The 13,136-nt window shown below is 52.9% G+C and overlaps 1 protein-coding gene across 7 annotated transcripts in view; it reads left to right on the top strand.

Moving 5' to 3' along the window:
* The window catches only part of CCM2 (CCM2 scaffold protein), a 56,943-nt gene that overhangs the window by 43,147 nt on the left and 660 nt on the right, over nucleotides 1–13,136 (top strand). For 5 of the 7 annotated variants that reach the window (XM_045166428.1, XM_045166427.1, XM_045166426.1 and 2 more), the window contains 7 exons: nucleotides 3,711–3,794; nucleotides 4,284–4,467; nucleotides 8,589–8,725; nucleotides 9,548–9,683; nucleotides 10,961–11,018; nucleotides 11,344–11,482; nucleotides 12,150–12,288. In XM_045166428.1, the coding sequence (XP_045022363.1) occupies nucleotides 3,711–3,794; nucleotides 4,284–4,467; nucleotides 8,589–8,725; nucleotides 9,548–9,683; nucleotides 10,961–11,018; nucleotides 11,344–11,482; nucleotides 12,150–12,288 (877 nt within the window). Of the gene's footprint in view, nucleotides 1–2,917; nucleotides 2,945–3,710; nucleotides 3,795–4,283; nucleotides 4,468–8,588; nucleotides 8,726–9,547; nucleotides 9,684–10,960; nucleotides 11,019–11,343; nucleotides 11,483–12,149; nucleotides 12,289–13,136 lie in introns of those variants that run through there. The other 2 variants (XM_025291336.3, XM_025291337.3) reach the window with 2 other exon arrangements.

The raw sequence follows: 13,136 nt of genomic DNA, 5'->3' as shown, positions 1-13,136 counted from the left end.
CTCTTGCCTGGAGAATCCCATGGACAGAGGAGCCTGGTGGGCTACAGTCCATGGGGTCGCAGAGAGTCAGACAGGCCTGAGCAACTTCACTTTGACTTTTCTCTAGTTGCAGTGAGCAGGGGCTGCTCTCCACGGCAGTGCCCATGCTTCGCCTTGCAGGGGTTTCTCTTGCTGTGGAGCACAGGCTCTGGGGCATGCAGGCTTCAGGAGTTGCAGCACACGGGCCTTAGAGCGCAGGCTCAGTAGTTGTGGCACACGGGCTTAGTTGCTTTGCGGCATGTGGAATCTTCCCAGACCAGGGATTGAACCTGTGTCCCCTGCTTTGGCAGGCAAATTTCTATCCACTGCACAACCAGGGAAGTCCCCTTTATATGGTTTTATTTGGGCATTTTGTATGATTCCATAGTTTCTCCTGTCTTAACATATCAGTTTTACTTCTTTATGAATACTTTTAGTGGTTGCCCTAGGGTTTGCAGAATACATTTATATCTAATTTAAATCCAGTTTCAAATAACATTACCTTGCTTCACAGGTGGTGCAGATACCTCATAACCAAATATTCCCAGTTCCTCCCTCTGTCCCATATAATGTGCTGCCATTCATTTCACTTTTCCCTAAGCTATAATCATTGAATACCTCTTACAATCTTTGTTTTGAACAAACTGTTATTTCTTAGGTCAATTACAATTAAAAAAGTAGAAGGTATTATTTTACCTTTGTATATTTCTTCTCTTGTGTTTTTTTCCTTGAAATAGATCAGTTGCTGACCAAATCATTTCCCTTTTCTCCGAATAAGTTCTCATTTCTTGCCAAGTACTCATGAAATCCCCCAATTTTTGTTTGTCTGAGAAAATCTTGATTTCTCTTTCACTTTTGAAGTTTCACCAGATACAGAAGTGTAGGTTGGTGGGTTTTTCTTTCAGTGCTTTAGTATCTCACTCTCTGTTGCTTGCATGGTTTCTGAGGACAAGTTTGATACAGTTGTTGCTATATTATTATTCTTGCTTCTTTGTAGGTAAGGTGCTATTTGCTGTTTACTTGTGGCTTCAGGGTTTTCTCTGTCTTTGATTTTTTTTTTTTTTTTTTGCAGTTTGAATATGATATGCCTAGGTGCAGCTTTTTGGTTTTGTTTTTCGTTTTGCTGTTTATCCTGCTTGATGTCCTTTGAGCTTACTGGGTCTGTGGTTTTGGTGTTGAGGAAATTCTCAACCATTATCACTTCAGGTATTTCTCGTGTTTCTTTCTTTTTTAGCTGTGCCATGCAACTGGTGGGATCCTAGGTCCTCGATCAGGGATCAAACCTGGGCCCTCCAACAGTAGAAGTGCAGAGTCCTAACCACTGGATCACCAGGGAAGTCCCTTCCTGTGTTTTTTTCCTCTCCTTTTTCTGGTAGTCCCATTGCACATTTATTATACCTTTTGTGATTTTCTGTTTTTGAATATTCTGTTCCTTTTTTGTTTGTTTTTTCCTCCCCCCGCCCAATTTCCTTTTCAGTTTTGAGAGTTTTTACTGACATATCTCTGAGCTCAATGGTTTTTCTCTTGTCTGTGTCCATTTGCTGATAAACCCATCAAAAACATTTTTCATTTCTGTTGTACTGTTTTTGGTTTTTAACATTTCCACTAGATTTTTTTAGAATTTCCATCTCTTTGCTTACATTGCCCATCAGCTCTTGGATCATGTTCACTTAATTATAGCCCTTAGCATATTAATCGTGAAAGTATTAGTTGCTCGGTCGTGTCTGACTCTTTGCAACCTCATGGTTGCAAAGAGTCAGACTACAGGCTACAGGTCTGTAGCCTCCCCAGCTCCTCTGTCCATGGAATTCTCCAAGAAAGAATATTGGAGTGGGTTGCCATTCCCTTCTCCAGGGAATCTTCCTGATCCAGGGATCGAACCTGAGTCTCCCGCATTGCAGGTTTGTTACCATCTGAGCCACCAGGCTAAGCAATTGTTAGTCACTCAGTTGTGTCTGACTCTTTGCGACCCCATGGACTGTAACCTGCCACACTTCTTTGTCCGTAGACTTCTCCAGGCAAGAATACTGGAGTTACTAATCATAGATGTTTTAAATTCCTGGTCTGATCACTCCAAAACCTCTGCTGCATCTGAGTCTGATTCTGATGCTTGCCCTGTCTGTTCAGTGTTTTTTTGCCTTAGCATGCCTTGTAATTTTTTGTTGAAAGCTGGGTGTGGTGATTCAGGTGAGAGGAGCTGAGGTAAAGAGGTGAGGCTGTGTATTTATGTGGTCAGGAATTAGGCTGTGTTTGCTGTTGGCTGCAGCTGTGTGCTATTAAAAGGGTCCGATACATGTCATCTCCTGTTGTACAGGCGCCCGTGGATGCAGTGGGGTTGCTGGGGAGGGGAGCGCACTAGCCCTCTGATGAGTAGGTCTCTGTCGTCCTATGAGTGTGTGCCCCTGGGCTGTGCCCGTCACACACATGTCTTATTTAGGAGGGACAGAGCTGCTGGGGGGCTGGAGTTGGTGTTTACCTTTCCCCAGGTGGGTCAGGCCCTGGTCAAATAGTTTTCCTTGAAAAAAGGCCCTTGTTGAAGAGAGCAAATTACTGGTCATAGTTGGAAGTGGTTTCTTCCCCCCGCCCCACCAGAAGCTGCAGAGAACTTCTGAGAATCCTGGCTAGGGGGGCCTCCTGGAGGTAGAGCTTAAGTAAACCTGGGACCCTGTATGACTGGCCCCAGAGTTTTGTCTTAAGCTCGTCCATGCCCACGTCCAGCCCTTGGTCAGCCCCCTTCCAATGCGCCTGCCCACCTGGCCCCTGCAGCTTCTCCCTGGGGGCTGTGATTCTCTGTCCCCTGTTGCTCTCTCCAGTTTTGGGGGAAGCAATTTGTGACCTCATTCTCTGATGGATCTGAGAAGACATGTTCATTTGTTCAGCTCTTTTCTCGTGAGAACAGTAGTGACGACTTTACATGTGGAACCAGGTACACAAAGTCCATTGTCATTCTGTTAACAGCGACCTTAAAAATTAGAGGATCAGAAATGTCGAGTGTACGAGATCTATTCTTGGAGAGGAATCAGTATAACCCATTAAAGCACATATAATACCTGTGGTAATTGGTGGTGATTTGAACACAGCTCTCACTGTGTCCACGCCACATTCAAGACCCTTGAGGTTTGTTAGCCAAGTGCTTCATGGCCTCTTGTCACTTCTTTCTCTGTGCTCATCGCTCAGCTGCCTGGCCCTTTATGATTTAATATGTTTCCTTTTTAGCAGATTGTTCAGAGCTATTATTTTCAATTTCCAACTGTGATCTGGAAACACAAGCCATCCTTGTCTTATCCTTTTATTTTTTTATCTTTTGGCCACACCATGTGGCTTGTAGGATTGAACCAGGGCCCCTGCAGTGGAAGCCCGGAGTCCTAACCACTGGATTGCCAGGGAATTCTCTTATCTGCCTTTTTAGAATACAAATTCCACCAAACTAGTTTTGAGGTGTCCTTTGCAAGACTTTGATGACAACATTGATGCAGTGTGGTGGGAAGCGTGGGAGTGTCCTCCTCAGCCAGTAGAGATTTTACTAAAAATTTGGAGCATGCTGCCTAGAGGAGGCCCCCACTGCGAGCTGGGACTGCGGCCAACCAGCCTGTGGTGGGAATATACAAGGCTTTGGCGATGTTCTATGGCCCTTGATGGTGTTGACTCATCTTCCCTTGCTCATGGCACTTCCTCTCTCCACTTTCTTTCAGTATTTAGGTCAGTTAACGTCCATACCAGGATACCTGAATCCTTCCAGTAGGACCGAAATCCTGCATTTCATAGACAATGCAAAGGTAACCCTTCTGCCTGACAGCCTGCTCTACCCCCATCCCTGACCTCTAACCCTCAGCCTGCTCCACCTCCTAACCCTGACCTCTGACCCTTGTTTTCTGACACCAACTCTTGGCCCTCTGACCCTTGGCCTTTATGACCATGAGGGGTGACCCAGTCCTATCACATTAAGGGTGCACTTGGCCCCTGGCCTTATTTTTCCTCAGTCTGCATATTAACTTTTATTCTCCAGGCTTGCTCCTCGTGGTTTTGGACTGTTTTCAAAATTCATGTTTTCAAGATATCCAAACCACACCCCACAGGTCTGAATCTAAAGGCAGTTCCAGAAGAATTCTCCATGTGGTTTGAACACAGCAGTATCCCAGGAGCAAGCATGGGAGTGGCGCCCTGCTTGTCAGCGTTGGCTGTGTGGGTTGCGTGCGCCACACATGCTGCAGGGTCCTAGGGGAGCCCATGGCCCTGTGTTTCTGATGCAGTGTGGTTCCTTTCAGAGAGCCCACCAGCTCCCCGGACACCTGACCCAGGAGCATGACGCTGTGATCAGTCTGTCTGCCTACAACGTCAAGCTGGCCTGGAGGGACGGGGAGGACACCATCCTCAGGGTCCCCATCCATGACATTGCCGCTGTGTCCTATGTGCGAGATGACGCCTCACACCTGGTGGTCCTGAAGACAGGTATGACCGGGGGCGGGGTCAGTAGGGTCCTTGCCAGAAACAGCCCCCACCTCTGTCCTGAGGCGTGCATTGTAGATTTCATGGCACTCTGGAGACAAGTTTCTACAATGTTGGGTCAGCCAACTGCTGCCTGCTGTGCCTGGGAACTAGCCCTCTCTCCAGAGAAGGGCAGTGACCCAGGAGGCTGTGGTCTCTGGGTCCTGAGCTCAGCCACTGTCACTCGGTGCAGCCCCCTTTGGGGATGCTGGAATGGCCTCTGGCACCCAGGCCTAGTAGACACCCTGGGTGCAGGCGGCTCCAGAGGCTGAGGGTGGGGCCTTAGCTCAGCCTAATCAACATTCAGGCCCTCCTTTGGCCACACAGCCTTCCCAGTGCTGGCAGTGCAGGGAGGAGACCCGACCAGCAAGGAGCTCTCGGTCTGTGAGACGCTCGGAGCATGTCCTTGTAGGAGAACCCGAGAGCCATCAGTCCCCGTCACCCAGCCCACTCCCCTCGCCTGATGAGGATACAGTATCACCTTACTTGGCACTTCCCAACAAGCTGTCTGTCGGGGTCTAGAACCTCTGCCCCGGCATTAGTCCCTGAGAAGTGAGGAGAGAAATCACGGTTCACTCATGCCACGTCCTTCCCATGTGGGTTCTCAGGTTGTCACATCCCTGGGCTCCTTTAGGCACTGGCAATGGCTGGGTTGCACCCTGGAGTTGTTCATTTTCAGGGTGCTGGTGGCGGTGTATGAGGGTGGCCAGCTGGATCAGCCTGGGCCACACACTGCTTTGGCCAGTGCAAAGGGAAAGTTGTGTTTCTGCTTGAGGTAGGTAGTCCACAGGGATCTGAGGGCTTATAAGAGCCAGGGCCCCTAGGAGCTTTCTCATTACTGACCCCTTGAGCTTCAAGGAAGTTCATATTAAAGGGCCCATGAATCTGGTGGGGATGCGGCAGGCCACCGGCACAGGTAATGGGAAGGTTTTGTGAAGGTGGCTGCTGGAGTGTATCATAGTCCCTTGACTTTGTATGGCTGTGGCTTAGTGTCCCCCACAGAGTCACACACACACACACACCACACGTACTCACTGCACATACTTGGTGCGCCCATCCACACACACTCATTCACATGCACTCATGCACTCAGGTCCCACACACACTCACAAATGCTCACTTGTTCACACATACACACACACACTCCTGTCATACTGCACTTGAGCACGGTCCCCTCTGCTCTGCTTATTCTTCATTTCCCTTCATTGTGTTCAGTAGTGTTGTTGTTGCTCAGTCTCTAAGTTATGTCCGACTCTTTGCAGCCACATGAACTGCAGCACGCCAGGCTTCTCTGTCCATCACTATCTCCCTGAGTTTCCTCAAACTCATGTCCTTTGACTCAGTGATGCCATTCAATCATCTCATCCTCTGTCACCCCTTTTCCTCTTGCCTTCTATTATTCCCAGCATCACTGTCTTTTCCAATGAGTCAGTTCTTCACATCAGGTGACTAAAGTATTGGAGCTTCACCTTCAGCACCAGTCCTTCCAATGAATATTCAGGACTGATTTCCTTTAGGATTGACTGGTTTGATCTCCTTGCAGTCCAAGGGACTCTCAAGAGTCTCCTCTAGCACCACAGTTCAAAAGTGTCAATTCTTCGGCATTCAGCCTTCTTTATGGTCCAACTCTCACATCCATACATGACTACTGGAAAAACCATAGTTTTGACTATTTCAGGCCTTTGTCATCAAAGTGGTGTCTCTACTTTTTAAAACACTGTCTAGGTTTGACATAGCTATTCTTCCAAGGAGCAAGTGTCTGTTAATGCAAGCATTATTTTGAATAACACAAAGCTGCCAATTTTTAACCATTTTAATCTAAAAAAAAAATGCAGTTTAATGTGGCTCAAAGTAGTAGAAAGCATGTGGCATGAATGATCTTGTTGAGTCTCCACAAGAAACCTGTAAGGAGGATTCTGTTTCCTTCCACCTTTACCGGTGGACTCACTGGGAGCAGTGGGTTGGGTGACTTGGCAGGGTCCCGGTTGTTAGATGGTGGCTGATCGGTTGAGGTACTGTGTAACTGCTTCCACCAGTGCTGCCCAGCACTGTGGTGACTGCTGTTCCCTGCGTGGGGACTGTCCCTGCAGGAGACCCGTGGTATGGGGCCTCCCTGGGGACCAAGCAGTGAGGTGAGTGCTTCTGGCTGGGGGCCGCAGGCCTTAGGGCTGGTGGGAGGGGAGCTAACCCCTGGGTTTCTTGTGTCCAGAACATGTCTCAGTGTTAATTGTAGAACACATTGTCTGGAAAATGAGTAACCGATTTTCGAAGAGACAGAATGAGCACCACAGGAGAAGCTTTCCAAAAAGAGATGAAAATCAGGACCCCCCAGGGCTTTGAGAGCTTTCCAGTTAAAAGGAGAGTGAATTCCATTCTGTGTTCTGGAGGGCCTCCTCGTTCTAGTGGCTCTTTTCCTGAGGGAAGTCGCCAGCCCCCGGGGCCTCCCGGTCTCCCAGAGGCACCTGTCACAGCGAGTGGCTGTGTGTGAGGTGATGCACGTGGCTGTCCTCAGCACTGGCACTGGCAGTGGTAGCTAACACTTACTAAGTGCTTCCTACATAGGCGCCTGTCTTTTATGCCTCCCCTGGCCTGGGCTGTGCTGGCCTTGGGGACAATGTTGTGTCGGGGGTCAGGGTCAGGTCTGGCTGCAGGAGGCTCTGTGTGGCAAGCACGGCTTGTGGAGATGTCTCATTAAGGGATGTTTCTGTGGACATAGGAAAGTAGGCAGTGGATCTGAACCAGGACCTGTGGGGACAGCCTGTGGGACTGGGGATGAATGCTGCTGGGCGATTAGAAGTAGGCTCACTGTGCGTGGCTTTGGAGCCACACACTTGCTTCCTTGGGAGCAGCCACGGCTGTGAGCCATAAAGCTATTTAACATGTCCTAGAACATCTTGCCAGCGTGGTCAGTGTAGCAGTCACTAGTGAGCAGTCTCACGGTATTCTTTGTCCTGATTCTCAAACCCTGTGGGTGCTTTTCGTTTGGGGCACAGCTCAACGCCTGTGGCCCATGGCTGTGGGATGGTACTGCTGCTGCTGCTGCTAAGTCGCTTCAGTCGTGTCCGACTCTGTGCGGCCCCGTAGACGGCAGCCCACCAGGCTCCCCCGTCCCTGGGATTCTCCAGGCAAGAACACTGGAGTGGGTTGCCATTTCCCTCTCCAATGCATGAAAGTGAAAAGTGAAAGTGAAGTCGCTCAGTCGTGTCCTACTCTTAGCGACCCCATGGACTGCAGCCTACCAGGCTCCTCCGTCCATGGGATTTTCCAGGCAAGAGTACTGGAGTGGGTTGCCATTGCCTTCTCCGGTGGGATGGTACAGTCAGGTTCTAACAGTGAGATTCATGGGGCTCAGCCTCCACATGGGGTGCCACCAGCCTTGCCCTACAGAGCCCTGGTCTTTGCTAGCCCATACACCCAGAGTCTGGCTGTTCCTAGCTGGGGTCCTCTCTCTCAGCACTGTCTGAGCTATGGGTGGTCTTCCTGCTGGGCTGGGCTTGCCCTGAGATATCCTGGCATCAGGGGAGCTCCAGCCTTCCCTGGCACTTCCTGCTCCCAGGTGTGTCTCCGTGGATGTGCCTGGAGCCCTGGGCCACAGCCCCCACTTCCTGCCTCAGGATACCCCACACATCCTACGAGACCTTGTGTGTGAGGAGGCGGTGTGTAGTGTTAACGAATAGGCAGGTGCTCTCATGGCTAGATCCCAGTCTGGGCTCTGCCTCTCATGCACCCTTGGACCCAGCCCTCTGCCCCCTCTGCCTCAGTTTCCTCATCTCCTGTCAGGATTGTGTCTTAAGACTGTCAGTAGAACTCTGTGAATACCTTCTTTTGTATAGATCAGAAGCAGCTAAATATTCGCAGTTTCCGTCTGAGATATTCACTCTGTCTTTGGCAGAGAAGCTAGACAGTCATGTTAAGGTGGTGGTTTTGAGTGGGCAGTGGCAGGGAAGGGTGCTCTTGTGAAGGGAAGATGAGGGCGGGGGTTTGCCTGGCTCAATCTGTCCCCACCTGAGTCAGGTAGGGGCTGCCCAGAGCCTACCATTGAGCTCCCACATGGGCCCTAACTTGCCATGGTGTTGACTTCCCAGCCCAGGACCCTGGCATCTCCCCCAGCCAGAGTTTGTGTGCAGAAAGTTCCCGAGGCCTCACCACAGGCTCCCTGTCAGAGAGTGGAGTGGGGCCTGTGGAGGCATGCTGCCTGGTGATCCTGGCCGCGGAGAGCAAGGTGAGCAGGGTTGGCACCTGGGACCCAGGGCCTGCCCATCCCCACCCATATCCTGACTCAGCCCCACCAATAGCTTGACCAGGCTCTACCCATTCTAGCCCAAGCCCTGCCCACCACCTGACCCAGGTCCCACTGAGTCCCGGTCTGATATCTCCATGCTGGTTCCTTCTTCTCTTGGTTGGCACCCCCTTTCCCTCCCCCATGTGGGGGCTGTTGTTTTCACACCAAGCTGTGACATTGGGGAAGACTCTGGGGGAGTGGCTTGAGGCCCACCATAGAGCTGCCAGCCTCAGGGAGCTCCTTGATTCCCTTCTGTTGAATTTTCACACCTTTAGTAAGACCAAAACATGGATGGTGGTCTTGGCAGCCTCTGATCAGTATCCCTCCTCCTCATCTCTGCCCACCTTCCACCTGAGTAGTTCTTCCTTCTGGGGCCGCCTCCTTGGCTTGTCCCCACTGGGAGCTCCTCCAGATGTTGTCCCCTGTCTCGGGGGAAGAGCCTCCCCAGATGGGACCCGCGTTGACAGCACACGTGTCAGAATGCTGTCCATGTGAACTGGCTCAGCTGCTGTCTGCTCTCTGCCCTTTTCCCGAGGCTGGCACGAGTGCTGAGATGGCTGTGGGTGGAAGAGTAGTGGAGGAGGAGGGCCAGAGGTGACGCTCCTGCGGGTCCAGAGAGCCTCCTGGGTGTGGCTGGCATCCTTGTGGCCCTAGTGGGCAGTGGGAGGCAATGGGCCCTGGTTCTAGGTGTTCGTTCTGCAACTGAGGTGTCGGATGTCTAGGAAGCGGCCTGGAAGGCTCAGCCTTGTCCTCAATTGGCAGGTCGCCGCGGAAGAGCTGTGCTCCCTGCTTGGCCAGGTCTTCCAGATCGTGTACACGGAGTCCACCATTGACTTCCTGGACAGAGCCATATTTGATGGGGCCTCGACACCCACCCACCACCTATCCCTTCACAGTGGTACGTGAGCAGCTGAGCTCCCTCTCCCCTTCCCACCAGGGCTTTGCTGCAAGCTCCTGGCAGAATAGCACCTGGGTGGCCACCGTCCAGGGCAGACTTTGAGTCAACACCCTTCGTTTCCAGACTTCACTGTTCACGTGTTCCCCCCAGCTCCCTCCTTTAGGCCCCCTGGTGGCTTCCTGCATAACTCTGGGGGCCAAGAACACTTACTCTGGAACCACTGGTGGCTAAAGTCACTGTACCAAACTTACAAGTGAGGCCCCACTATGGGTGTGGGGCCCCTTCCCAGGTGCAGGCTGCCCAGGGCAGGGTCGGGGCGGTGGCAGGAAGAGCAAAGAGCCCAAAGGCAGTGCAGGGGGACTGGCGCTCGTAGCTCAGAGGACTGTTTCTGGGAATTGTAAGCTCACAGCACACTTAGTTTACACATAGCCCACTGAAGCTCAGTCTTCTAAACACTAGGAGCATCTACTTTTCAAATAAATAGTTTATTGAGGATCTGTGGCTTCTGTCAGTCAGGGGAACAGGAAGAAAAATATTGGAGACAGCTCAGCGGTGGCCTCCAGGGCTGGAGGCCCCTGGTCTCTCTGTGGAGAGGAGTCCAGCCCCACTCCCTTCACTGCGACTCACACATCCTGTGAACAGCGCAGAACCCTCTGCATGTAAACACGAAGCTGCAGGGGCTCTTTGAGGAAGGGCTGGTTCCCTGGCTGCGTCCTCGTCTCGCTGTTTGTGCTGGAGCTGCTTGCAGCCCCACAAAGATAGCCTGGTGAGGCTGGTAGTCTGTCCTCATGGGCAGGTGGGAAGGTTGAGGCCCCAGTGGGCAGCAGGTGGTTTATTGAGCTATATTTAAACATTCAGCTTTAGTGTGATTGCTTTGGCCCTTACATTTGTTTGTTTTTATAATAAACTGTTTTACTAAAAGATACACACAAATCGAAAGTGTACAGCTGAATGAGTTTTCACAAAGTAGACATAGGGATGTTCACTGTCTACTGATGAAGCTTCTCTTGTTCTGGCCACTGGGGAGCCTGCTTCAGCCCCACCACTTGGCACATCTTCTGGGGACCAGAGCATTGTCCTGGCTCCTGTCCAGACCCACGGCAGGTGGTGCATCTCAGGAGAAGAAAGTGTGGGTGCAGCCCAGGGGGTGCACCCCAGGGGTCTGGGCGGCTCCCCACCACCAGGGCTCAGCCTCTTCTGCTTAGCACATGAATACTGGACTCAGGGCCCCCTCCCTCAGATAACCAGAAGCTCCTGTGTTCTACATTTCCACACAGATGACTCTTCCACAAAGGTGGACATGAAGGAGCCATATGAGACGGAAGCCAGCACTTTGTGAGTACCCCTTCCTGGGTCTCAGCGCTGCCCACGCAGCTGCGTGGCCCCACCTTCCTTCCCCAGTTTCAGGCGTCTTCCAGTGAATGGGCTCCTCCGGGTCACACTAGTGATGTCACCGCTCCACTGAGACCCTGCTAGGCTGCTGGCCCCTTCTGGGTCCTTCCCTGCACATGTCCTTCTCTGTCTTTCCCCGAGCACCTCCTCCATGACAGGCCTCCTCTTTGTCTCAGCCCCTGGCTCTCACTGAATCCCTGGGGGTGAGGGTGAGGCCCGGGGCAGGGCTAGGGGGCCGCCCACCCATGTCTTGGCTTGCGCCTTGCAGCTCCTTCCCCGAGTGTGCACATGCAGGCGGCGTCTCGCCCTTGTCCTTCTGCATGCAGACGGCACCCCACGCCAAGACGGTCAGCGAGAGTGAGCTGAGCGCCACGGCTGCGGAGCTTCTGCAGGACTACATGCTCACGGTACGCCGCCTGCCACTTGCCCACCAAGGTCAGAAGACGCTGGCCCCGCCAGCAGGCCTGTGTGCAGCGCCTTCAGGCTAGGAGCTCCCTGGAAGAGATGGGAGGAAGGCTTGCTTCCCCGTGGGTGGAGCTGGGGGAGCATGGATGCCTTGCTTACAACTGGGCCTTGAAGTCTTTCCTACCAGGTCAGTTTTTGGAAAGAGCACGAGGTGGCCAAGGCCTGAGTTTGGGGCTGCTCTGGCCTCTGGGCTGAACCACAGACCTGTCTCTGGGTCTCTGGTGGTGAATGGTAGCATGGGGTGCTACCATGGAAGGGCCAGATGGGCCTTGTTATTGCTCAGCAGACTTTTCCCCTGTCCCTCGACTTCACGTCATTAAAAACTTGGTCAGTACACCAAATATCACTCTGGGCTCTGTGTGCAATTTGGTGGCTCCTGGCAGTGGTGTCAGACGTGCAGCCTCCACCCAGCCACCTGGTGGCCAGCCAGGTGGCAGGTTAAAGCAGATGGTGTAGGCTGGTCTCCGAGGCACTCTCTGCTGGTGTGGGGACCTCGGGGCTGGTGTGGGGTTCTCCCTCCTGCTGGCCCTCCTGCAGGGGTCAAGCTGGGTGTGGGCAGGGTGGAGGCATCGCCAGTCACCTCCCCGCGTGGTCCCACTCTTTTGGCAGCTGCGCACCAAGCTGTCGTCACAGGAGATCCAGCAGTTTGCAGCGCTGCTACACGAATACCGTGACGGCGCCTCGGTGCATGAGTTCTGCATCAACCTGCGGCAGCTCTATGGGGACAGCCGCAAGTTCCTGCTGCTCGGTGAGCACAGGGTGGGTGGGCTTCCTTAGGGGTGGGGGCCAGCCAGCCAGCAAGCCGAGTGGTTCTTCCGATGGCGCTTCCCAGTGGCTCTGGGGACCCTGCCCCCAGGGAAGCAGGAGGGGCCCCTTGGGAGCCAGACTCGGGGTGAGGTGGCCACTGTACTGCCCGGTAAGGGCTGAGGGAGGCTCTTCAGAGGAAGTTGGTGCAGGGACAGGTTTGGAGGAGTAGGCAGGAACTTGCTGGGCGGAGGAGTGATGACACCATTCCCAGTGAAAAGCAGCCTTAGCTGAGGCCCCGAGAGAAGAGCCTGCAGAGTCAGCAGGGCGGCCGGGTACTCAGTGCCTGCCACAGCCAGCCAGACGCAGCCCTGGATGTGTGTCCACATGCACAAGCACAGTGGAATGACTGCTTTCCCTGTGCTGATCCCAGAGAACATGGCTGGTGGAGGCTCCCAGGTCCTGGGCTCTGCCCCCGACAATCCAAGGAGGGTGCTATGCTGATGGGGTGGGGTGGAGGTGAAGGGTCAAGTGCAGACCTGCATCCAGTCTGATCTCTTGCTGACCCCACAGACCCCTTGGAGTCAGCCAACAGCTAAGCCTGGGGTCCAAGGCCTGTTTCATATTGTTCTCACATCAGAGTAGGTATTCTCACACCTACTTTCCAGGAAGTAGGTGGTCACTTGGGAGCTGGGCAGTGGGGCCTGGTCCTTGGAGCCCTGTGTCAGCCTCCCCTGCACCCTCTCATCTCCTGTGTTTGGAAGCCTGTAAAGTGGGGCTTTCCTGAGGACCGAGGGCAGTGATGTAAGAGTGTGGCTTCTGGCCTGCACCAGCCCTGTTGCCAAGGCAGGG

The sequence above is a fragment of the Bubalus bubalis genome, chromosome 8 (assembly GCF_019923935.1).
Source record: "Bubalus bubalis isolate 160015118507 breed Murrah chromosome 8, NDDB_SH_1, whole genome shotgun sequence".
Lineage (NCBI taxonomy): Eukaryota > Metazoa > Chordata > Mammalia > Artiodactyla > Bovidae > Bubalus > Bubalus bubalis.
The sequence above is the reverse complement of the archived record's forward strand: the minus strand, read 5'-3'. Positions and strand labels throughout refer to the sequence as shown.